Source organism: Pinus tabuliformis, chromosome Q (assembly GCF_031772625.1).
Source record: "Pinus tabuliformis cultivar Carrire ecotype Pingquan chromosome Q, CPIR1, whole genome shotgun sequence".
Taxonomy (NCBI): Eukaryota; Viridiplantae; Streptophyta; class Pinopsida; order Pinales; family Pinaceae; genus Pinus; species Pinus tabuliformis.
This window is the reverse complement of record NC_142296.1, coordinates 582840239-582867773: the sequence shown is the minus strand read 5'-3', so window position 1 is coordinate 582867773 and position 27535 is coordinate 582840239. Positions and strand designations below refer to the sequence as shown.

General features: G+C 36.2%; 1 protein-coding gene across 4 annotated transcripts in view; it reads left to right on the top strand.

Annotated features, from left to right (window-relative positions):
* Window positions 1–25233, top strand: part of LOC149220796 (squalene synthase 1-like) — a 378056-nt gene extending 352823 nt beyond the window's left edge. Inside the window, exons 11-13 of one of the 4 annotated variants that reach the window (XM_089384908.1) lie at window positions 24546–24637; window positions 24723–24768; window positions 24867–25233. In XM_089384908.1, the coding sequence (XP_089241034.1) occupies window positions 24546–24637; window positions 24723–24768; window positions 24867–24923 (195 nt within the window). In that variant the 3' untranslated portion in view covers window positions 24924–25233. Of the gene's footprint in view, window positions 1–4639; window positions 4732–4805; window positions 4864–4961; window positions 5380–24545; window positions 24638–24722; window positions 24769–24866 lie in introns of those variants that run through there. The other 3 variants (XM_089384907.1, XM_089384905.1, XM_089384909.1) reach the window with 3 other exon arrangements.
* Window positions 25234–27535: the final 2302 nt, after the last annotated feature.

The window sequence follows — 27535 nt, the reverse complement described above, 5'->3', positions numbered from 1 at the left end:
GACATGATTGATTCATGGATGAAAGTGATGGATGGTTTGTGCCCTACGAAGAAGTCCCAAAAGCATGAAGACACCTTAATAAAGAACAGAAGTCCATGACATCGTAAGGAGGAGTTCTTCAAGCAGCTGGTTGTCCCTTGATCTCCACCTGAAGAGTTGTTGGAAGCAAGTCCCTAGTCAAGAGGGAGCTTGTTCAAGTCCCTGGTTAAGAGGGAGCTGGGCTACATTCCTTCAATGGAATGGTTATGTCCTCCCTAAGTTGAGAGGGGGAGATAGACACATCATTCTTGTCTTCACTTGGGAAGATAGGATGGAGGATTGGGTAAACATCTGGCATCTGATACTCTTTGAGGATGACTTAAGGCATCTAAGATAAGAGTAGTCATAGAGGACGATATTCTTTGAGGACTGGGAATCGAAGATAAGAATAGTCATGGTGGAACATACTTTGAGAGAGCCTAGGTGAGGTATATTCTGAGAGAGACAATGATGAGGGTGTCTATACATCATTAGTCTCGCCAACATTGAGCTCAGATCTTGTGGAGAGATATAGTTGTTAGTCAAGGCCTCGTTATTTGACAGTCTTGGATGATATGATGCTATACAGATGGGTTACCAATCCGACTCTTCTTATGAGAATTCTTCAGATTGAAAATGTCCAAGTACCTTGTATGGATTATGAATACCTCCCTAGTCAAAAGGGAGTGTTGAAAAGTGTAACTAGGTTCGGTCTTCATAAGGACATGTGTAATTGTGATTTTATGTAATTGATGTAAAGAAGAAAATAAAATTATTTTTGTAATGCTTGTCTCATGGGTTTCATGAGCAAGGAATTTTGTTTTTAGTTAAGGCTCCCATTGTGAGCCTTTAAGGTTCATCATCAAGTAATAACGTTCATTGAGTCAATGTCAAAAGTTTGAAGACCCTTATTGGGCATGTTACATATGTAAATGAGTCATTAAGAAACCCTCCAAGACCAAGCTCAAGCACCTCCTTCAAGTCGGCCTAAAGATATCTCTAGAAAGGCATGTCATCCCTTGTCACTATGAGATGTCAGCTTATTTCTAATGGGAAAACCACTATATATAGGTAGCTTGGCCTTCACTAGTAGGGCAGATTTTTGGTCAAGCAATATGAAGCTAGAAGAAGTGTGGAAAGGTCAAGGAAGATAGCCTCATAGCTAGCGAGAAGAAGGAAGGGAAGAGCGAAGTTGTTTGGGTCTGTTTTAGGGCTGAAATCCTCCACTTGTGCAAAGAAGCTATGTTGTCTGAACATGTAGAAAGAGTCGAAGTATCATAGTCATACTTGAAGGTCAAATCAAGGAGGAAGTCAAGGTGAATCTCAAGCCGAGTTTGGAAGGAAGAAGTCTCCACCTGAAGCATAGAAAATTCAAGGTTGAAAGTTGGTCAACCACATGTGTTAGGGTTTCTGAAGCAAGCCGAAAGTTGCAAATTTGTTCCAAGGGACCAAAATTCTAAAGGAGAGCCAAGGAGGAAGAAGCAAGGAGTTTGACTTTCATTGACTCAAGGAAGAAGGAACTCATCAAGGAAACCTTGTGACTTGGTTTTGGAGAGGTGAAATAGGTTAAGGGTCTTGGTCTTGGTATTCGTCAATTGAAGTCACTATAAGAAGAAGAATTTGTTTAGGTTTTCCTCTCAAGTTGGAGAGGTTATGGCCCTGGTTGATCGCCTACATTCTATGTCTCTTATCCCTTGATTTTTTATGCATTAGTAGTTGTTTGATGAGGAAGAACATAATAATAATCTAAGTAAAGAGAAGATCTTAATATAAAGAAGTAAAAGGAATTCACAAGTAGTTATCATTAGAAGTGAATTCTCCAATTCCGATGCTCTAGATTTATCAACAGGGGACAGCCTTATTGTCTTCAAAAACCAAAAAATTTAAGCACAAAAGAAGAGTACTCTCAAAGAGAAATCAATGAAAAAGATTCAACTGATTTATTTAGGGGTTCTGGTTCAAGTAAATCTAGTTCAAGTAAAAAAGGCAAAGTTGTTGTGACATTGTGGTTCAATGTGCAATGCAAAAATGAGGCAGAGGATGCAATGGTTGAATTCTTCTTTTGCAATGGAATATCATTTAATGCCACTTGTTCCCCTCAGTACGAAGAGATGATGAAGAAAGTCATTGTTGTTGGTCCATCATTTCAACCCCCTGGTTACAATAAATTGAGGACAACATTGTTAGATAGAGGGGTCACAAAGATGAAAGGGGTGACGGAAGGCCTTAAAAAATCATGGGTTGAATATGGGTGTTCAATCGTCATGGATGATTGCACAAATATTCAAGAAAGGCCTTTATTGAACATCATTGTCACCTTTCCAACTAGACCATATTTTTTAACTGCAATTGATTGTACCAGAAAGATGAAGGATGCAGTCTTTCAGTATGAGGTATTAAAGGATGCAATTAAAGAGCTTGGTCCTACAAATGTAGTTCAAGTTATCACAGATGTTGCACCAGTTTGTACGTCTGTCGGATTGATGATTCAAAGCAAGTACAATTATTTATTTTCGACTCATTGTTGTGTGCATGCATTAAATAATGCACTCAAAGACATTGGTAAAATTTCTTGGATCACCCGCATTATTTTGGATGCAAGAGAGGTGCAAATGTTCATTTACAACCATCATGTCTCTCTAGTTATTTATAGAATTTATATAAAAAGGAAGTTCTTGAAACTAGCAGATACAAGGTATGTCGCCTACTATATCCTTCTTGATCGTATGCTAGAGGTGCAACATGCCATAAAGGCCATTATTATAAGTTCTGAGTGGTCTGCATGGGGGGAATTCAAAATAGATTGGGGAAAGAAGGTCAAGCAATTGGTGTTGAATGATGATTGGTGGGTTGATGTGAAATACATTGTCTCTTTCATCGCTCCAATAGTGGAGCTAATCAAGTATGCAGATTTAGATTCCTCTTTCCTTGGGGAAATATATGAGTCAATTGATAGCATGATTGGAAAGATCAAGTCCATCATTCATCAAAGGGAGCCCTCTTTGGTGTTATTTAATAAACTCCAAAATTTTATAGAAAAGAGATGGAATAGGTTAAACACACCTCTTCATATGGACGCTTATGCACCTAATCCAAAGTGATATGTGGAGAGGGAAAACAGAGTTTCACCAATAGATGACCCTGAAGTGAAACAAGGCTTTATTGATGCCATAGAGAAGATGTATACACCAGAGCAAGCAAACATATTTTGAGAACGGTTTCTTGATTTTGCTTTGCTCAATAGCCCCACTTTCTCTAAAGCTACAAAGGAAGATTTCTTGGATATGGCACAAAGAAGTCCCAGTGGATGGTGGAGTATGTATGGGGACAATGCACTAGAAATACACACTCTTGCTATGCATTTACTATCTTAGGTTGCTAGTTCTTCAACTACAAAAAGGAATTGGTCAACGTTTAGTTTTATCCGCTCTATTAAGAGGAATAAGCTTACTTCTAAAAGAAAAGAGAAACTAGTTTATGTGCACAGCAGTCTTTGCCTTCTCACAAGGAAGACACCAAAGTACCTGCAACACAATGGGATGCAGATCCTGAGGATGCTTCACAAATTGATGATGATGATGATGAGCCATCTATCCATACAAGATTGGTTAATGTACAATTAGATGACATTGAGCTGCGATTGCAAACCATTGATGATGACGGGAGAGAAGAAAGTGAGGCTCAAGCATTTTCATATAGGCTTGATGCAGAAGATATGAATTTCTGAGTAGCTTCAACCTTCATGCTATTGCCTTTAGCGTTATTTTCCGGTGGGCTAATTTTTCATGTTTTTTTAACAAAAGATTCACCAATTTCCTTTTTTTCTAAAAATGATTCACCCAAACTATATAGTATAAATTTATTTTACCTTAAGATTCGCCAAAAAGTTATATAGGCTATATCTAAAATCATTAAGAATTTGAATATTTCTACAAAGATATCACTAAACAATTTATAGTTTGCATATTAAAGACTAATAAAATTCACTAAAATTTATAAACTTAAAGATAAATTTTGACCTTTAAAATCTCCCGCCTAACTTGAAAAGTCAAATTTTGATCCATGTTTTAAATCCAAACGCTTTGTATGATTAAGCATTATAATTTATGTCCAATGGATGGTCGCCCCATATCTGCAAAAAAATTAGCTTGATCCTTTAATTTTCATGTACTTCTACATTGATACTACCCCTATAATGCAAAGTTTATTAGATCTACTATGTTTTTCGTGTGGAAATCTGCGACGGAAGAAAAAAACATTGAAAAAAATAACATATATTTAGTAGTTACAATAACGAAATATTGATTCATGATACGACCTCTAGAAAACTTATGCACCTGGTTTGTGATGTTCTCGTTTTAACTAGTTCAATTTAGAAGTGATTGATACAGAATATGGAGACGTTCCTAGATTCTGTTTTGGTTTCAGGAGTATTGTTTTGACAAGCAGTTCCTGTTACCTTTGAAGAAAGTTTTGGGAGTCATAGATCAGTGTCTTCTATAAGAACCCCTTTCAGGAATGTCGTTTCTCTACAATGTTAATGTGATTACATTTCTTTATAGTTTCATCTTAAAAGGAACAACTTTTTTTTCTAAATCAGAGACCTATGTTGTATTCACAGGTTCCAAAAGATGATCCCAATGCCAGGGAGACATTAAATTGCATCAATGATATACAAAGAACATGCAAAGCCTCTAGTTTGCTGGCAAGAAGGTGCCCAATCTATCTAATTGGACTTTTTTCAGTTAGTATGCTAGTATATTTACTCTAGGTTTATAACTGTTTAGATTTCTGAGCAGGAGGACTTTTTCGATTGACAGCAAGAGAGGGCATCAAGCATGTCTGGTAAAGAATTCGTGGCATTCATTCTTTCATGCCATCTTGTACCTTTTTGCTATTTGTAATGAAATGCTTCCTAACGCCATGGTTTTCTTGTTGTACAGGCAATTGTTGTACTTATTTTGGCCATCATTCTCGCTCTTATCACCTTCAAATTATAGAATGCAGTATTAGGTGGTTTCTGGTTTTAGTTTAATTTTAATCCGAGTTTCATGTTTGTGGTGCCTTGCTCCTCTGTTCCCTTCTACCCTAATGGGTGGTGTAGGAGGATCCTATCAACCTTGTTAGTTTGATTAATGGTGTTATATTTATAGAATGTCTAAGGGGTTTTACCTGAATGGGATGGTAGATAAAATGTCTCATATGCTTATATTGGGTTTTTTCCCTTTAGGTTTACCAAGTCAATGTTATTGTTGGCCCTCATTCACATTTTTTCACCATGAAATATAAAATATAAATGTGTTTATAATTCGTTTATCTTTTTAGTTATCTATTTATCAAATTATGGATTAATTTTTGTCACGGTGACTCCTTCCAAGTTTTGATCTAAAATGTTTTATCAGCATTTTAAATTATAATTTTATTTTTATTTTATATTTGTAATTAAATTTTATGGTAATATTAAATTGTGATTTTATTTTTATTTTATTTCTCATTCAATTATTTATTTTCTTAGAATATATTTTATTAAATTGTTTTTTAGTTAAATATAATTTATAAATAGAAAATAAAGTAATAATAAAAATCACATTATCAACTATAAAAATATTTTGGTTAAAAATTTTGATTAAACTGTTTATATTGATAAATTAAAAAAAAATTATATGAATTATATTTTGTATCTTATTGATAAGTTACGAAATGTATGAATAATAAAATATTCTAACTATTATTCAAAATTTAAAAAAAAAAATAAATATATATATATATATATATATATATATATCTTAGAAGATTTTATGTGTTAATTAGGATTGTTCTTGATGATTGGAAAGAAGGAATAAAATCTTACCCACCCACATTCAGTTTTTGCAAGCGATATGAAGAATATTGACAATATTGATAATATATAGATATTCTTCATATGAAATATACAATATAATACCTATTAAAAAATATGAGTGTAATTGCAATAAAAATAATGAATGCAATATTTTTATATGGGAATGGATACATGACTTAGTCTTGTATATGTTTCAAATATTTTATTTCTTTATAAGTAATGTGTTTTATGATTTTTTTAAGAAAATTGTAAATTATTTAATTTGATCACACTTTTAAATTGTTTTATAATAGTTATTTATATAATTTGATCACACTTTTAAAAGTTTGTAATTTTTTATTTTGTATTTTTAAGAGAACTCTACTAATGCAGTCACAAAGAGGATGGGATCAGATGAAGGCGGCGGCTAGGGTTTTAAAAATACCTGTTCAAACTGCAGTAAGAGTACCAAATCCAGAGGAAGACAGTGCCAGAGCGGCAGAGCTTCATGATGAAAAATGCGGGGTCCATAGGGACCCCATCTTATAAACAGGTATTGATGCACAAGGGTAAAACTGCACTGGACGGGGTGCAAATCTCAGGTTCTGAGAAGACAGGAAAGGAGGATACGACAAATAAAGGAAAGCTAAACAACGAGGGCAAAGATACCCAAAAACGAAAAGAAATCATTAGAGGCGATAGTAGAGCTGACAGAGACAAGGAAAACCATACCCCAAAATAGAAATCACAAGAAAAGGAGCTTGAGGATGAACAATTAGGGAAAAAGAAGGATTCAAACCAAGTTAAGGCAGGACAGGAAGGAACAGATACGGAAGCTAGAAAGAAAGAGACCCAGGGACCGTGCAAGCCTAAAGCAATTGAAACCCTAAGGGTAATAATCTCTGACCCAGAACTAGAGGCATACAGAGAACACATGGCAGAACATGCAGTGATCTGCAATTTTATGGGTTTCTAGCCAACAAAACGAGCTCTGTGCTTGTGGATCAAGAAGCAATGGAAACCCAGAGGAGATGTTAGACTCCACCTAGGAGCCAAAGGCTTCTTCACAATGGTATTCACCAATCTGGATGACAAGGATCGCATCTTTGATGGAGGCTCGTATTTCTTCGCCTCAACAGGTCTGTACATGAGACCTTGGAAGCCCAACTTCACACCAGAACAGGAAACCTTCAAACAGGTACCGGTTTGGATTCGCCTGTTTTCTCTACCCATTGACTACTGGGGACATGCAGCACTTGAACAGATAGGCAACAAGTTAGGAACCTTCATCAAAGCCTCAGAGGCAACATTACAGAAGAGATACACCTCCTGTGCTAGGATCTGTGTAGAGATGGATGTTTCGAGAGCTCTGCATGAGGGTCTATGGTTGGAATACAGAGATGAAGGGTATTTTCAAGCCATAGACTATGATAAAATCCTATTTCGATGCAAGAAATGTCATGAACATGGACATCTGATCAAAGAATGCCTAATGAACAAAATGATGGAGAAACCCAAGGAAAAAATAGAGGGTAAGAATAAGGAGGCTTTTATTCGACCTCATGCTAGACAGAGAGCAAACAAAAGACAACAAAATAAAGCAAGTACCTCCTTCAGAAGCACAGGCAATGCTTTTGAGGTGTTGGAATCAGAGACGGAACCAGAGGACACCACTCAAGAGTGGGAGCCATTGCGAGAAAACCAGACCACAACCACACCAGGGACACAAGAACCCATTTCTAGTCTAGCAAACAACTTCCCTCTTGTTCCGGGACCAACAGAAGGACTGGAAGAGGATTCAGAAATGATGACTAGTGAAATGGGACTCGAGGATATGGAACTAAGTGACATTCTGGAACAGGAAGGAATGGACCTACCAAACATGGTAGAACAATGGAAAAATAAAGGATTGAACACATATCCGAAGAGGAGGTGAATAGAATCGACGCATTATTCATAGCACGACAACAAGCAGAGATGGATATGCAGAGAAGAAGCATGGGAACAGCAAAAGGCCTAGGGGTGAGAGCTCAGGGGATGCATCAAGCTACAACCAACCCAAAGCACCGGAAAAAATGAGGATGAAGAACAAACAATGAAGCATTACAAGAGCTTGGTCAAATGCTCCTAAACTCAGGTAAGATGAAAGCCCTTGAGGCGTTTACACTAACCTCCTAAAAATTCGTTTATTATGAAAGTACTTTCATGGAATGCTAGAGGGCTAAATGGCCTAAAGAAGCAGAGGTTATTAAAGAAGAAAGTCAAAAAGGAACAACCAGATATGATTTTTTTGCAAGAAACTAAATGCTCCAGCAAAACAATGGAAAACATCATTAAAAAATTGGGCAAAAGGATGGAATGCCTGGAAACAGCAAGCAATGGATGGGAAGGGGGCTTGGCCATTCTTTGGAATCCTCAGGTTATCCAGATTATATCTTCTGAAGCGGCCAGATCTCACATCTCAATAGAAATCCAAATGGTAGGGAATCCCGACACCTATCTATGCACAAATGTCTATGGCCCTCAAAAACTAGAGGAAAAACTGCTATTGCTTAGAGGTCTATCCAACCTGCAGCAGAGATATCCCCAAGCAAAAGCTTTTTTTGGAGGAGACTTTAATATGATTACTTCGCTTACGGAAAAAAAGGAGGAATCAGAATGCTCAACCGGGATACTGAAGCTTTCCAAGACTTTATCAAATCAGCCAAGCTGGTAGACATCATCCCTAAGAGCAGAGTTTTCACATGGAACAATAAAAGAGGGGGTGATAGGCAAATCGCCTCTAGACTGGATAGGTTCTTGGTAAATGAAACCATCCTTCTAGAAGGGATTACTGTGGATTCGGACATACTACCTAGTGGAGGGTCGGACCATTGGCCCATAATAATGAATGTGGCCATCCTAGGCACACCAAGGAATAAGCCCTTCAGATTTGAAAAATTTTGGCTCAGTCATCCAGAGTTTACATCGAAAATAAAACAATGGTGGAGTGAACCGATAGGTATAAGAGGCACTAAAATGTACATGCTCCAAGCTAAACTTAAACATATCAAAACCAGGTTAAAATCCTGGAATCAAGAAGTCTTCGACAACATATTTAAAGAAAAGAAGGTGCTGGAGGAGCAATTGGAACAGATTCACAAGGAATGGATCCAGGGGAATATTACTCAAGAAACAAGAAACACAGAACAAAAGCTCATGCAGGAGTGGCAGACCAGATGTCAACAGGAGGAAACTCTATGGAAGCAAAAATCTAGAATTCAGTGGCTTAAGGAAGGTGAAAAGAACACAAAATTCTTTCACAGATCTGCCATTGATCACAGGAGTGCTAACAAAATCTTAAGAATAAAGGATGATCAGGGGACCTCTGTGCAAACTCATCATGAAATATCAGCCCTTCTCATAAACCATTTCAGCCAAATAGCTTTGGAACCCAACATTGATAGAGAGGAAGCCATTAGGGATCTAATGACTTCTATTCCCAAGCTTATTACAGAGGATCAAAACAAGGCTTTAAATCAAGCAATCACCTTGGAAGAAGTGGAAGAAGTAGTGAAAGAAATGCCCAATGGTAAGGCGCCAGGACCGGATGGTTTCACCATCGACTTTTACAAAGCCTGTTGGGATATAATCAAAACAGAAGTTTGGGAAGTGGTGGAGGATTCCCAGCGCTCTTCTTCCATCCTAAAATCTCTCAATTCTACGTTCATAACCCTTATACCAAAGGAGGAGGAAGCAAACACTCCATCGAAATTTCGACCAATTGCTCTGTGCAATGTTCTATACAAGATTATATCTAAAGTCATAGCTAACAGACTAAAGACAATTCTTCCAGGAATCATCTCGGAAGAACAATCTGGTTATGTAGAAGGAAGACAGATTATGGATAACATATTGCTAGCTCAAGAGATGATTCACACCCTCCAAATTTAGAAAAAAGTTGGCATGCTAACGTAGCTGGATCTGTCGAAGGCTTATGATAAAGTTAGCTGGCACTACTTGGAGGCTATTCTTACTGCCTTTGGCTTTGCGAAGAAGTGGATAATTTGGATCCTAGCCCTGATTAAGTCTACCAGATTATCAATTCTGGTTAACGGAGCTCCCACAGCCCAGTTCACACCTTCTCGTGGTATCAGGCAAGGGGATCCCCTGTCCCCCTTCTTGTTTGTGATACTAATGGAAGGTCTTAGCAGGCTTATCAGAAAAGCTAAAGAGGATGGCTTGATTCAGGGACTCCAACCCCTGCCTACGTGCCCTGCAACCACTCATCAACAGTTTGTCGATGATACAATGCTGCATGGCACGCCCTCAGTCAAAGAAGCTCTTGGTTTCAAAAACATTCTCAATCGTTTCAGCCTTGCTTCAGGTATGGAACTCAATCTAGCTAAATCTTCCATATTCTTTTTTAATACGCACATAGCAGTCCAGAAAAATCTATCTAATGTCCTCGGATTCAAGAGGTGTAACCTCCCGTCCAGATACCTAGGCATTCCACTGACAGACAAACCCTGGCAAAAAGCGCATTGGGAAAAAATGATCGCCAATCTAGAAAAGCGTTGTCAGCATTGGACTCATAGGACCCTTAACTTTGCAGGCCGCCTTGTCCTCACCAAATCTGTCCTCCAGGCTATTCCTCAATTCATGCTATCTATTCTCCCGGCACCTAAAGGTGTTCTTCAGAAAATTCGACTCATCCAGAAAGCCTTTCTTTGGTCGGGAAACTCAGTTAAACAGAAGTGGTCTTTAATGGCATGGGACAAGATCTGCAAACCCAAACACCTGGGTGGGTTAAATCTTCAGGACCCTTATACTGTCAACCGAGCTTGTGGAGCTAAGTTATGGTGGAGATGGGTTAAAGAACCGAACATACCCTGGGCCAAACATTGGAAAGCTAAGTATGCAGTTAATTACAACCCTCAGAATCTAATCAGGATGCAGGAACCGCCAGACAGATCTCCAATCTGGAATCTTGCTAGAAATAATCGAGGCATAATTCAGGAACAGAGTTTTTGGGAAGTCCGTAATGGACAGACTGCTCTATTCTGGGAGGATGCATGGCAGCAATTACCTAGGCTAGAAAGCCCAGATTTCCTCACCATTCAAAGAAGAAACCAGGAACTAGGGAAGATAACCGTGAATCATTACTGGAGGCCTAACAACACTAATCAAGCTTGGCAACAGTGGATCTTCAATGATACATTGCAACCAGAAGAGGAGGACAACATTATGAGGGCGCTACAAATAGAGCTGGCTAAAAGGAAAATAAGAAATGCTTATGATGCAGATCAACTGCGTTGGGGCAAGCTCGAGGGGGGTAATTTCTCCCTCAAAGAAGCAAGAGGATATATCGAAGGAAGAGACCAAGGGGAAAAAGTCAATTGGTATAACAGAGTATGGGATGTTGAACTATGGCCGAAGATTAAAACATTTCTTTGGCTCTTGATGCACAGAAGAACTCTTACATGGGATAACCTTCAAAAAAAAGGGTTCATAGGCCCCTCACGCTACCCCCTGTGTGAAAATGAGGAAGAGTCCATGAATCATCTCCTCAATATTTGTAGCTAGACAGAAAGCCTATGGAACTGGACGGAAACCATATTCAGAAGCACGGACAAAACAGAGATTCAATACAGGAAAGCATAGGGAATTGGCGAAGTAATTTTTCCATATCCCAAACAGTCAATACATTATGGAAACTAATCCCTGGGTTCATAGTGTGGTCGGTTTGGAAAGAACGAAACAGATGAGTGTTTCAAAATGAAGCAAAAACCATAGAAGTTATCAGAGCCACCATACTGCAAAACATGAGGGAAACGGCTCATACCAAATGGAAAGCAGAACAGAACAAAGATCTCTAAGTTACTGACTTACAAATTCTACAAACTTTTGGAATTGAGGCAGGCACCATCTCTAGTCCATCTGAACAGCGACAACAGCAAGGCTCCTCCTTGAATGTCTGGATACCAACCAACAGGATTTCACAAACTCAACTTTGATGGGGCTTCTCAATGCAATCCTGGACCGGCAGGCATAGGAGGTGTCATCCGAGATTACAAAGGGGAAATTCAACATATTTTCAGCCAATCTTTGGGAGAAGGAACCAACAATGAGATGGAATTCGCGGCGTTAGAACAAGGGCTCCGAATACTCATTCGTCTGGGAAAAGGAGCTACAGTGGTGGAAGGGGATTCTCTTTTGGCTATCAATGCCGCAAGAAAAATGCAGATGGGATCGAAACCGGGTAAGGTAATGAAGCATTGGAGGTTGGCCAAGGTCACAGAGCTCATAGCAGAGCACCTCTCAAGCCTTGACAGAATCATTCTGCAAGCGGTAAGAAGAACGGCAAATGCAGTGGCCGATTGTCTGGCCAACTACGGGATTGATCACCTCATTACCTACCCAGACACCTATTGGCATGATGTCACATGCACAGAACTTCAGGATCAGTGTTTACATATTTCGAGACAAGACATTCGTTACAGGGAGGAGGGGAGCAACAGTTCGACGGGACATTCCTTAATAGCGAATGAAGATAACCTTTAAGGCTCACGTCCTGGATCATAATACCCCAAAATGGATTGGGGAGGGCAGACACCATCACCCGTAGTGGAAGATGAAGGAAATCCTGCAGAAGAATGATTGTCAGAAATATCTAGGCTCAACAGATGACACGTGGCCCATGACAAGAAAACTCCAGCATGACAAATCCGCTGCCTCGAATAGCAGGTAGGGGCAAACACGCCGGAAAAGAAAAAGAAGTTACTCGGCCAGATTCCGGGGATATATGCGCTCATTCTTCCATTATATCTATATCTATATATCTATAGTGTTTCACCTAAAAGCTCCTACATCTTTGTCTCCTCGCCCGACTCTTCATCCTCAGCGCTTTGCTTGCTTCTGTGTCTGGTTCTCTGAAGAGTCTCCATCACCCTCTGTCACCCACACAGTTCATCGTACGGGGAGGACAATCAACAAAAAATATGATCAGCGCCGTCAGTAGGATGCAGGGGAGGACACATGGCTCTCAACCAATAGCCTCAAGCATGGCAGAGTTAAGGCTCTAAATCGGCATCATGAGTAGGAGATGAAAAATCGTAATGGTAGTTATTATGGCAGGAACAGCATATCTCTGACGGCGAAGTGGGAGATCTCAAGCCAAACCTTACCACCCTCAGCTATATCTAAGGCGTCAAACCAGGGGATCAGAACACTGCTTTCTCCTGGCTCTTTTCTTAACAATCGCAGTGCTGCTAGGATTTTCATTGTATCCTCGACCTGCAATTACATTATGGCACATGAGGGTAGTCGGAATGTCTCTGCTAACCGGGACCTGCAGAAAGCCCGGGAGACTTATGAAACCCGGACCACTCAGAGAGAAAAACGCAAAATCGAAGAGCTCGAAGTTGCGGTTACAGAGGAGGAAGAACGGTTGGACGCTCAGGCTCTGGAGAAGGAAATGGACTGGCTTTCTGATCCAGGTACAATGACTACAAGAGCAACACAGTTCGTTCGAACCCAAGGAGAAATGTGGAGAATGAAGACCATGCTGGCCAAGGCGCTCAACATGCAGGCTGAAGATATCAAGAGAGCTCACCAAGCCATCTCCCTCGTTTCTACAGAGAATTTGGCTAAGCTTGATGCCATGGAGTTCAATTTCAGTGCCCTGACTCGGGAAGTCAGAATCCTTTCACAAAAGCTAAGTGTCCTCATCAATCTCCTCAGGCACTCCATCCATCAGGGTTCCAATGCTACGATGGAAGTCCTAGCGGAGGTAACGGACACCATCCAGGTGAAAACCCCCACTTCGCAAAGGATTCAACAGCCCGAGTTCGTGACTGCAATGGCAGGCCCAAGTGCACCCAGTAAAGACTATGTGATTTTGAAGCTGTAATGGCTTCTCAGTTTCTTGTCTCTCTCTTGTTTTTGTATCTCTCTGTCGTAGTTGTGGAGGTCCTCCAAGACCTCTTTCCTTTTCGAATTACTGACAAGCAGCCCAGAGTGGTGGTTTTTTCTGGTTTAGACCCCTTGTTAGGCAGCCCTACATGGTTAGCCTCGGTTTTAGTAGACATAGGTTCAGCTGCTTACAGTCATTTTGAGCATGAATTGATGATTTCGCTTTGTCTGTATGTACAGACCTTGTGTATCCTATGTATTTTTATGAATTAATATATAACTACAGATTTACAAAAAAAAAAAAGGTTTGTAATTTTTTTATTTTTTTTTTAATGTGAGGAAACCTAAGGGATGCTTCCCACATTTATGGATCACGACATTCTTAGTAAAACCAACATAAACTAATGTATACCTCACAAAGAGGGTCCAAAATTGGGAAGTAATTTCGTTTGCCTCTTATTTTAAATTAGCTTCATGTTGTTATAGTCCAATTATCATCAAAGTATGTTTGGGTTTTAATGTTTGTACATATGTCAACAAGGTTGTTCATGTTTTAATTTCTCTATGCCCTTCATTGTGAGATTTTACATTCGTTGAGATTTGGCAATCTTACACTCATCCGCCTTTGGAACTCAATAAGTTTCACTCTATCTTGCTATAAACTCTTGCTTTTATGAAATTTCATTTCATGTCTCTATATTCATGTGAGTTGAGCGAATCAACATTTTTACTATTAATAATCATGAAAACAACAAAGTAACATTGTTGGCTATTAAGAATCATGAAAACATAGTTTCTAAGCCTATATATCTAATGATGCAAGGTGATTTGTCTCTTTGCATCCTCTACAAGTTGTGAAATAATTTAAATAAAACATTTTTAACCCTTTCTGTTTAATTATGCCAAATGACCTAAGGTTTTGCAACTCTCGCAATTTGTTGTATTGTTTTACAATTGGGATAGGATGGGGAAGAAGAGGGAGGTCATTGTTGTCTTGGCATTGAAACGCAATTGAATGAAGAAGAACACATTTGTTATATTTATCTATATAATGCAACTATTGAGACATTTGTAAGTTTAAGACAACACCATTTGAAGAATACAAGAGTAAACTAGATGAGGATAACTAGTGCAATCATCAATTTGGCTTTGCATTTTAGCTTTCTTAACTTTACCCTTTTTTGTTTCTATTTAGTTTTGTAACAATAAAAAAAAAATTGTTAATGCTTTCGATTTTCATGTCTTTAAATTGATTTCAACAATGAAAAAACTTATGTTGGTGATTATACATATATTTTTCTTATGTGTTTCTCTGCATGTTGGTGGTTTTGTTTTTAACTCTTGAAAAAAAATTGTTGACATATATTAAAATTTAATTGTAATAGTTGAGATTTAAGTTTTATCATAGTCATGGTAAATGACAACCTTCTTACCTTAATAATATCCATGCACAACTCCAATATTTAAAAGTGAACTAAGTTATGGTTCCAACAATGCAAGATGCAAATCCCTAATTTACCCCAGTTTAGACAAGAAGATACTAGTGATAGGCATGTTACAAATGGATAGAAATTAAAGTGGATGCAAGAAGTGGGATTCTAACATTTGTGCTACAAACTTGAGAAGCCATTTTTAGGGGTCAAGTATTTCCTTAGCCTATTTTGGCCTTTGGTATTGCTTCTTCTTCTTCTTTTGTCAATGCCTATGTTAACTATTCATTTGCTTATTTTTATTTCACATATAAATCCAATTTATATTGCGTTGAAAGGAAATTGTATAGTTTTATTTCTCTTTTTATTGTGTGTAGGATTGCTTAAGTACTTTGTTTTTTCTCTTTTTCCCTATCATGTGTTTTAACATATTCTAGGTATAGTTGATGAAAGGACATTAATTGGAAGCTCTATAAGTAAAAAGATATAAGAGTGATTTTAGGAAATCAAATTTTCATCCACAATAGTTCCAGTATTTTGTATATCTATTTTAAATACCAATGAAGCATGTGGACACATTTGTGTGACTATAATATCAATTGGAGGGACACATTAGTCTATAGTCCACAACCTAAATGGTAAGTTTAACTTGTAAAATAAGAGAAAATTTGTATGTTTATATTTTTTCACTAAAACATGAAAATGAATGAGAATTTAAATTTAAATCTAGAAAGTTCAATTTGTTTTTTCCTAATATATAAATACAAATGAGCTTTAAAATTTAGATATGTTTATTTCTATGAAAATTGATAACTTTGCAACAATGAACAAATGAAATTCCACAACAAATTAAAACTTTACTATGTTTTGGGTAATGTCTTTGTAAAAATTGAAAGCAATAACAAAAGTCAAACATTAGTGGAGCCCAACCTTGCAATAAATAGAATAAATTGTTGTGCAAAACTGGTTAAATATATTAATCTAGAAAGAAATGAGAAATGATTTTGAACCATTTCACGGTATAAGGATGGATTTGTCAATGTCACTTTTATACGAACCAACTACCTTCATTTGAAACAAGTTTGTTTGGATGGGTGTTATTTTTGTCTATAACAAATTTGGAAACACTAGGATAAATTTTATTGATAGAGAGTAATTTATTTAAAAGGGGTTTAGCTAGAACCGTAAAGTAGTCATCAAATGGTTCATGCATGATTGAAATGGATTCCCAAATTAATTTCTAAATCACAAGTTATCATTTTATAATAAGAATTAGGTTTATTTTTCTCACCAGTGTATTAACAATCCATTGAAGTTCTCTCTTAATTATTTGTTGCTTGTTATTAAAATTTGATGGCCAAAAAATTTGAATTGTGATGATTTAAATATTGAATGGTGCTTATTTTAATTTAGTTTTGTTTGTTGAGTTGATGGAAAAGGATGACATTTGGTGTCCCTTTTTATTTATATTTGTTGAATAATTTTCTTTAAAATTTTAGTTTTAGCCCCTAGGGTAGCTCACTTAGCAAAGCATGTAAATGTGTTATGTAAAATATTATGAGGTCCTTAGTTTGATCCCTTGATTAACCCGTGTTCATGTTAGGGGCAGGCATTAGTTTTAGCCCCTAGGGTAGCTCACTTAGCAAAGCATGTAAATGTGTTATGTAAAATATTATGAGGTCCTTAGTTTGATCCCTTGATTAACCCGTGTTCATGTTAGGGGCAGGCATGGGGTAACTAGTGGTTATCGTGATAACGAACGAAATCGACCCCATGTCATGCAAGTACAAGACCACCCAAGTTGTCGATTCCACGAGTCAAAAAAAAAATGTTAGTTTAATTGTGTTTATTTTCAAAGTCAAGTATCAATAGGAAAAATAAATAGTACTTAGTTTCATTTTGTTTGTTGCATAAGAAGAAAGGGTCATTTAGCAATCCCTTTTGCTTCTTGTTAAATAGTGCTATATGAAATTTGATATTTCATTTTTGTTTATATTCAAAGTCATATTATATTTGTAACTTAGATTTTATCTTTATCAAGCCTTTATGTAATAGAAAAGTTATGTGGTCCTTCAATCGATCTTGTTTGTTGAGCTAATGGAAATATTATAGAGTAGCACTTGGTAATGTTATTCAAACTTGAAATTTGATAAGTGAAAATTGTTATATTATGTCATGAGAAGGATTGTGATAAACCTGTGCCTTTGTTGGAAAATGTAATTAGGTCCAGTCTTCATTTAATGTATTTGATTCATCTTGTAATGTACTTGTCAAAATAATAAAGAAAAAAAAATTATTATTATTATGACTTATTAAAGCATGGGTTTCGTGCTTGGGTCACCATGTTTTAGGTCAAAGTCCCCATTGAGGACTTCTAGGATTTATTCTGAGTCAATAGATTCATTGTACTTGGGCTTTTGAATCATGTAAAAAGGTTAAGTATTGAGTCAAATGTAATTTACGTATCTTCCACATCAAGTTGGCCTAATGACATTAATTCGACCTCCCTTGAAGCCTATAAATAGAAGTAAGTCGAATTCATTTGGAGCACACTCTCTCACAAGAAAGTTCGATATCTCTTGAAGTCGGAATAAGTGTGAAGTAGAAGAAGGGGAAGGAAGTGCGAGTTGGGTGGAGTCTAAGGAGAAGAAGGAAAATGAAATTTTGGTGTCTCTCTCTCTTTGTTTTGTGCCCTAGTTTGGGAGATCAAAGTCTTCCAAGTTTTGCTGATGTCTGAAGCTCCCTGATGCCGGAAGCTGCTACATAGTCGAAGTTGTTGGAAGAGAGGTCGAAGATCTGGGAGTTTGACTTGGTGTGTAGGGAAGGTTTGGTCTTTGTCTAGGGTGAAGAGTCTTAAAGAATACTATTGAAAGGAAGATAATTTTGATTGGTTTTCCCCTCAATGGGGGGTTTTTCCCTGGCATAGTGCCTATATCTTGTGTCCATTGTTTTATGTCATTTCACTCTGGTAATTGTTTGATGAACTAAATAAAGAAGATATAAAGAAAACTTGATAAGAAGTCAAAAACATACAAGTAATTATCAAGCATAAGAAAATGTTTTTGCCTTTCTGATTTTCTAACAGCCTTCCCCATTCCCCCCCCCCCCCCCCTCGCCATCCCACCACACCCTCAACCAACATATACCAAGTTGGATGGTAGATGGACAATGGACATTTCATCAATTTATCTAATGGGGGACTTGTCATAAATTGTATGCAACATTCTACATCTTTGCATGCAAATCATGAACGAAATTTCTCACACAATATATTTGAAGGTTATATCCACTTTTAGTTTCTTCATTTTTGTTTTTTGCAATTTTTTTAGTGTTATATATATTGTATACTTCTCCACATTCCAAGGATGGTACCCAAGAAAAAATAGATTTTATAGAAGTTTGAAGCATTGTCAACAATATACTCATGGAGGCCTTAACATGGCATTTGTGGGAATTGAACTTGGGTAGGTAAGATGACACTTCTCTCAATCACCTAGGCTAGACCCAATTGACATGATTTTATTTTTCACTCAATCAATTTACCTCATAATATCATTAGTTGCACATTTTTTTAAGGGTGGTTCACGGACACTAGGTGGCCGCTACATCCACGAGAAAAACCTAAGTAGATCAACCTGAAGGGATCTACCCGTCGACCAAACAAGCAAGGCCTAACCCCAAGGGCGTCAAGGAGATTTGACCCCATGACCTCCCAACTAGTGAGGTACTTAGCATCGGGAACTCGACCAACTGAGCTAACCCTTGGGGCTTAGTTGCACATTTTTTATTACATGTATTTGATTGTGTTTTCCTCTAGCATTATTGTCATTCTTCCGCAAGATATTTGTTACTTAAAAAATCCCTTGTCATTCATGACTTTAGATTTTCTTCTTTGTTTAAATATTATTACAAAAAGACATTCTAAAACAAAGGAAAAAAGCAACAAAAGTAGTGATGGATCCAAGAACTTGTCATATAATTTGCATGTGAAATGACTTCCATCTATATAGAAGATAATTCTAAATTGAAAAATATCCATTTCAAAAGGGGTAATATTTTCAAACCAAAATTAAAAAAAATAAAACTTGCATATAAATAAAATACTTTTTATGGACAAAAATTATTCATCTTTACATTCAAAAAAAATAGCCTATGCTCTTAGAAAAAATACATATAATATAACATATACATTGGAAAATAAATCAATAAATAATTTATGCTCTAAAAAAATTAAATTAATATATATTAACATAAAATACATATTAGAAAATAAATCAATAATAATCTATTTTTTTTTAAACACTAAACCAGTAATATGCAATACACATTTAAAAATCGTGGAATATGCAACCATGAAGAAGGCAATCAACATCCTAGAACTGGAACATTTGACTAGGATATCTCCATGAAATATATAGAGACTGATAAAGTCTGAAAAAGAAAGAGACGCTTAACAATATATATCTTTTGGAAGATGTGTCAATGTGTATGCAGGATGTTGATGCAAACTAGAAGATGTTATGATGAAAGACCATCACAGATGTAATTTTGATTTACTATTCATTTCTTATTTTTGAGTGATATTTGGATGGGCTTAGGCAGAGCTGCCAAGGGAAGAACTGTGGATGTCTTCCTCAACTGATGCCCATGTAGCAGGATGTAAGATCCTTAAGGAAACATGGCATGAAGAAGGCAACATCACATGAAGGAAGACTAGATATGAACTAATGGATCACTTTCCGATGAAAAGAATGATGACATGACTGACTCATGGATGAAAGTGATGGATGGTTTGTGCCCTACGAAGAAGTCCCAAAAGCATGAAGACTCCTTAATAAATAAAAGAAGTCCATGACATCGTAAGGAGGAGTTCTTCAAGTAGCTGGTTGTCCCGTGATCTCCACCTGAAGAGTTGTTGGAAGCAAGTCCCTAGTCAAGAGGGAGCTTGGTCAAGTCCCTGCTTAAGAGGGAGCTTGGGTACATTCCTTCAATTGAATAGTTATGTCCTCCCTAAGTTGAGAGGTAGATATAGACACGTCATTCTTGTCTTCACTTGGGAAGATAGAATGGAGGATTGGGTAAACATCTGGCATCCGATACTCTTTGAGGATGACTTAGGGCATCCAAGATAAGAGTAGTCATAGAGGATGATATTCTTTGAGGATTGTGAATCGAAGATAAGAATAGTCCTGGTGGAACATACTTTGAGAGAACCCAAGTGGGGTATGTTCCGAGAGAGACAATGATGAGGGTGTCTATACATCATTAGTCTCGTCGGCATTGAGCTCAGATCTTATAGAGAGATAGAGTTGTTAGTCAAGGCCTTGTTATTTGACAGTCTTGGATGATATGATGTTATACAGATGGGTTGTCAATCCGACTCTTCTTATGAGAATTCTTCAGATTGAAAATGTCCAAGTACCTTGTATGGATTATGAATACCTCCCTAGTCAAAAGGGAGTGTTAAAAAGTGTAACTAGGTTCGGTCTTCATAATGACATGTGTAACTATGATTTTATGTAATTGGTGTAAAGAAGAAATTAAAATTATTTTTGTAATGCTTGTCTCATGGGTTTCATGAGCAAGGAATTTTATTTTTTGTTAAGGCTCCCATTGTGAGCCTTTAGGGTTAGTCATCATATCATAAGGTTCATTGAGTCAATGTCAAAAGTTTGAAGACCCTTATTGGGCATGTTACATATGTAAATGAGTCATTAAGAAACCCTCCAAGACCAAGCTCAAGCACCTCCTTCAAGTCGACCTAAAGATATCTCTAGAAAGGCATGCCATCCCTTATCACTATGAGATGTCAGCTTACTTCTCATGGGAAAACCACTATATATAGGCAGCTCGGCCTTCACTTGTAGGGCAGATTTTCGGTCAATCAATATGAAGCTAGAAGAAGTGTGAAAAGGTCAAGGAAGATAGTCTCATAGCTAGCGAGAAGAAGGATGGGAAGAGCAAATTTGTTTGGGTCTGTTTTAGGGCTAAAATCCTCCACTTGTGCGAAGAATCTATGTTGTCTGAACATGTAGAAAGAGTCAAAGTATCATAGTCATACTTGAAGGTCAAATCAAGGAGGAAGTCAAGGTGAATCTCAAGCCGAGTTTGAAAGGAAGAAGTCTCCACCTGAAGCTTAGAAAATTCAAGGTTGAAAGAAAGTCAACCACACGTGTTAGGGTTTTTGAAGCAAGCCGGAAGTTGCAAATTTGTTCCAAGGGACCAAAATTCTGAAGGAGAGCCGAGAAGGAGGAAGAAGCAAGGAGTTTGACTTTCATTGACTCAAGGAAGAAGGAACTCATCAAGGAAACCTTGTGACTTGGTCTTGGAGAGGTGAAATAGGTTAAAGGTCTTGGTCTTGGTATTCATCAATCGAAGTCTCTATAAGAAGAAGAATTTGTTTGGGTTTTCCTCTCAAGTTGGAGAGGTTTTGGCCCTGGTTGATTGCCTACATTATGTGTCTCGTGTCTCTTTATTTTTTATGCATTGGTAGTTGTTTGACGAGGAAGAACATAATAATAATCTAAGTAAAGAGAAGATCCTAATCTAAAGAAGTAAAAGGAATTCACAAGTAGTTATCATTAGAAGTGAAATATCCAATTTTGATGCTCTAGATTTATCAACAGGGGATAGCCCTACTGTCTTCAAAAACCAAAAAATTTAAGCACAAAAGAAGAGTACTCTCAAAGAGAAATCAATGAAAAAGATTCAACTGATTTATTTACGGGTTCTGGTTCCAGTAAATCTAGTTCAGGTAAAAAAGGCAAAGTTTTTGTGACAGTGTGGTTCAATGTGCAACGAAAAAATGAGGCAGAGGATGCAATGGTTGAATCCTTCTTTTGCAATGGAATATCGTTTAGTGCCACTTGTTCCCCTCAATACGAAGAGATGATGAAGAAATTCATTGTTGTTGGTCCATCATTCCAACCCCTTGGTTACAATAAATTGAGGAAAACATTGTTAGATAGAGGGGTCACAACGATGAAGGGGGTGATGGAAGGCCTTAAAAAATCATTGGTTGAATATGGGTGTTCAACCGTCATGGATGATTGGAAAAATTTTCAACAAAGGCCTTTGTTGAGCATCATTGTCACCTTTCCAACTGGACCATATTTTTTAACTGCAATTGATTGTACCAGAAAGATGAAGGATGCAATATTTCAGTATGAGGTATTAAAGGATGCAATTAAAGAACTTGGTCCTACAAATGTAGTTCAAGTTATCACAGATGTTGCACCAATTTGTAGGTTTGTCAGATTGATGATTCAAAGCAAGTACAAACATTTATTTTCGACTCATTGTTGTGTGCATGATTTAAATAATGCACTCAAAGACATTGGTAAAATTTCTTGGATCAGCCGCATTATTTTGGATGCAAGAGAGGTGCAAATGTTCATTTGCAACCATCATGTCTCTCTAGCTATTTATAGAGTTTATATAAAAAGGAAGTTCTTGACACTAGCAGATACAAGGTATGTCGCGTACTATATCCTTCTTAATCGTATGCTAGAGGTGCAACATGCCCTAAAGGCCATTGTTATAAGTTTTGAGAGGTCTGCATGGGGGGAATTCAAAATATATTAGGGAAAGAAGGTAAGGCAATTGGTGTTGAATGATGTTTGGTAGGTTGATGTGAAATACATTGTCTCTTTCATCGCTCTAATAGTGGAGCTAATCAAGTATGCAGATTCATATTCCCCTTGCCTTGGGGAATTATATGAGTCAATTGATACCATGATTGGAAAGATCGAGCCCATCATTTATCAAAGGGGGCCCTCTTTGGGGTTATTTAATAAACTCCAAACTTTTATAGAAAAGAGATGGAATAGGTTAAACACATCTCTTCATATGGACGCTTATGCACCTAATCCAAAGTGATATGTGGAGAGGGAAAATAGAGTTTCACCAATAGATGACCCTGAAGTAAAGCAAGGCTTTATTGATGCCATAGAGAAGATGTATACACTAGAGCAAGCAACCATATTTTGAGAACAGTTTCTTGATTTTTCTTTGCTCGGTAGCCCCACTTTCGCTAAAGCTACAAAGGAAGATTTCTTGGATATGGCACAAAGAAGTCCCAGTGGATGGTGGAGTATGTATGGGGACAATGCACTAGAAATACACACTCTTGCTATGCATTTACTATCTTAGGTTGCTAGTTCTTCAACTGCAAAAAGGAATTGGTCTACATTTAGGTTTATCCACTCTATTAAGAAGAATAATCTTACCTCTAAAAGAAAAGAGAAACTAGTTTATGTGCATAGAAGTCTTTGCCTTCTTACAAGGAAGACATATCCTAAGGATGCTTCACAAATTGATGATGATGATGATGAGCCATCTATCCATACAGGATTGGTTAATGTACCATTAGATGACATTGAGCTGCGATTGCAAACCATTAATGATGACGGGAGAGAAGAAAGTGAGGCTCAAGCATTTTCATATAGGCTTGATGCAGAAGATATAAATTTCTGAGTAGATTCAACCTTCATGCTATTGCCTTTAGCGTTATTTTCCGGTGGGCTAATTATCATGTTTTTTTTAACAAAAGATTCACCAATTTCCATTTTTTCTAAAAATGATTCACCCAAACTATATAGTATAAAATTATTTTACCTTAAGGTTCGCCAAAAAATTATATAGGCTATATATAAAATCATTAATAATTTGAATATTTTTACAAAGATATCACTAAGCAATTTATAGTTTGCATATTAAAGACTAATCAAATTCACTAAAATTTATAAACTTAAAGATAAATTTTGACCTTTAAAACTCCCGCCTAACTTGAAAAGTCAAATTTTGCTCCATGTTTTAAATCCAAACGCTTTGTATGATTAAGCATTATAATTTATGTCCAATGCATGGTTGCCCCATATCTGCAAAAAAATTAGCTTGATCCTTTAATGTTCATGTACTTCTACATTGATACTACCCATATAATGCAAAGTTTATTGGATCTACTGTGTTTTTGGTGTGGAAATCTGCGACGGAAGAAAAAAAAAAAAAAAAAAAAAAAATTGGAAAAATTAACATATATTTAGTAGTTACAATAACGAAATATTGATTCATGATACGACTTCTAGAAAACTTATGCACCTGGTTTGCGATGTTCTCGTTTTAACTAGTTCAATTTAGAAGTGATTGATGCAGAATATGGAGACGTTCCTAGATTCTGTTTTGGTTTCGGGAGTATTGTTTTGACAAGCAGTGCCTGTCACCTTTGAAGAAAGTTTTGGGAGTCATAGATCAGTGTCTTCTATAAGAACCCCTTTCAGGAATGTCGTTTCTCTACAATGTTAATGTGATTACATTTCTTTATAGTTTCATCTTAAAAGGAACAATTTATTTTTCTAAATCAGAGACCTATGTTGTATTCACAGGTTCCAAAAGATGATCCCAATGCCAGGGAGACATTAAATTGCATCGATGATATACAAAGAACATGCAGAGCCTCTGGTTTGCTGGCAATAAGGTGCCCAATCTATCTAATTGGACTTTTTCAGTTAGTATGCTAGTATATTTACTCTAGGTTTTTAACTGTTTAGATTTCTGAGCAGGAGGACTTTTTCGATTGACAGCAAGAGAGGGCATCAAGCATGTCTGGTAAAGAATTCATGGCATTCATTCTTTCATGCCATCTTGTACCTTTTTGCTATTTGTAATGAAATGCTTCCTAACGCCAAGTTTTTCTTGTGGTACAGGCAATTGTTGTACTTATTTTGGCCATCATTCTCGCTCTTATCACCTTCAAATTATAGAATGTAGTATTGGTGGTTTCTAGTTTTAGTTTAATTTTAATCCGAGTTTCATGTTTGTGGTGCCTTGCTCCTCTGTTCCTTTCCACCCTAATGGGTGGTGTAGGAGGATCCTATCAACCTTGTTAGTTTGATTAATGGTGTTATATTTATAGAATGTCTAAGGGATTTTACCTGAATGGGATGGTAGATAAAATGTCTCGTATGCTCATATTGGGTTTTTTCCCTTAGGTTTACCAGGACGTTATTGTTGGCCCTCATTCACATTTTTCACCATGAAATATAAAATATAAATGTGTTTATAATTCGTTTATTTTTTTAGTTATCTATCTATCAAATTATGTATTAATTTTTGTCACGGTGATTCCTTCCAAGTTTTGATCTAAAATGTTTTATCAGCATTTTAAATTATAATTTTATTTTTATTTTATATTTCTAATTAAATTTTATGATAATATTAAATTGTGATTTTATTTTATTTTATTTCTCATTCAATTATTTATTTTCTTAGAATATATTTTATTAAATTGTTTTTTAGTTAAATATAATTTATAAATAGAAAATAAAGTAATAATAAAATTCATATTATCAACTATAAAAATATTTTGGTTAAAAATTTTGATTAAACTATTTATATTGATAAATTAAAAAAAATGATATGAATTATATTTTATATCTTATTGATAAGTTACGAAATGTATGAATAATAAAATATTCTAACTATTATTCAAAATAAAATTGTGTGTGTGTGTGTGTGTGTGTGTTAATTAGGATTGTTCTTGATGATTGGAAAGAAGGAATAGAATCTTACCCACCCACATTCAGTTTTTGCAAGTGAGATGAAGAATATTGACAATATTGATAATATATAGATATTCTTCATATGAACTATACAACGTAATACCTATTAAAAAATCTGAGTGTAACTCCAATAAAAATAATGAATGCAATATTTTTATATGGGAATGGATACATGACTTAGTCTTGTATATGTTTCAAGTATTTTATTCTTTATATGTAATGTGTTTTATGATTTTTTTAAGAATATTGTAAACTGTATAATTTTATCACACTTTTAAATTGTTTTATAATAGATATTTATATAATTTGATCACACTTTTTAAAGTTTGTAATGTCTCTTTTTTTCTTTTTTCTTTTTTCTTTTTTTCTTTTGTTTTTTTTCTTTTTTTAATGTGAGGAAACCTAAGGGATGCTTCCCACATTTATGGATCATGGCATTCTTAGTAAAACCAACATAATCTAATGTATACCTCACAAAGAGGGTCCAAAATTGGGAAGTATTTTTGTTTGCCTCTTATTTTAAATTAGCTTCATGTTGTTATAGTCCAATTATCATCAAAGTATGTTTGGGTTTTTATGTTTGTACATATGTCAACAAGGTTGTTCATGTTTTAATTTCTCTACACCCTTCATTGTGAGATTTTGCATTCGTTGAGATTTGGCAATCTTACACTCATTCGCCTTTGGAACTCAATAAGTTTCACTCTATCTTGCTATAAACTCTTGCTTTTATGAAATTTCATCTCATGTCTCTATATTCATGTGAGTTGACAGAATCAACATTTTTACTATCAAGAATCATGAAAACAACGAAGGAACATTGTTGGCTATTAAGAATCATGAAAACATAGTTTCTAAGCCTATATATCTAATGATGTGAGGTGATTTGTCTCTTTGCATCCTCTACAAGTTGTGAAATAATTTAAATAAAACATTTTTAACCCTTCATGTTTAATTATGCCAAATGACCTAAGGTTTTGCAACTCTCACAACTTGTTGTTTTGTTTTACAATTGGGATAGAATCGGGAAGAAGAGGGAGGTCATTGTTGTCTTGGCATTGGAATACTATTGAATGAGGAAGAACACATTTGTTACATTTATCTATATAATGCAACTATTGAGACATTTGTAAGTTTAAGACAACACCATTTGAAGAATACAAGAGTAAACTAGACGAGGATAACTAGTGCAATCATCAATTTGGCTTTGCATTTTAGCTTTCTTAACTTTACCCTTTTTTGTTTCTATTTAGTTGTGTAACAATAAGAAAAAAATTGTTAATTCTTTGGCTTTTCATGTCTTTGAATTGATTTCAACAATGAAAAAACTTATGTTGATGATTATGCATACATTTTTCTTATGTGTTTCTTTGCATGTTGGTGGTTTTTTTTAACTCTTGAAGAAAAATTGTTGACATATATTAAAATTTAATTGTAATAGTTGAGATTTAAGTTTTATCATAGTCATGGTAAATCACAACCTTCTTACCTTAATAATATCCATGCACAACTCCAATATTTAAAAGTTAACTAAGTTATGGTTCCAACAACACAAGATCCAAATCCCTAATTTACCCCAATTTAGACAAGAAGATACTAGTGATAGGCATGTTACAAACGGATAGAAATTAAAGTGGATGCAAGAAGTGGGATTCTAACATTTGTGCTGCAAACTTGAGAAGCCATTTTTAGGGGTCCAGTATTTCCTTAGCCTATTTTGGCCTTTGGTATTGCTTCTTCTTCTTCTTTTGTCAGTGCCTATGTTAACTATAGGTTGCTTATTTTTATTTCACATATAAATCCAATTTATATTG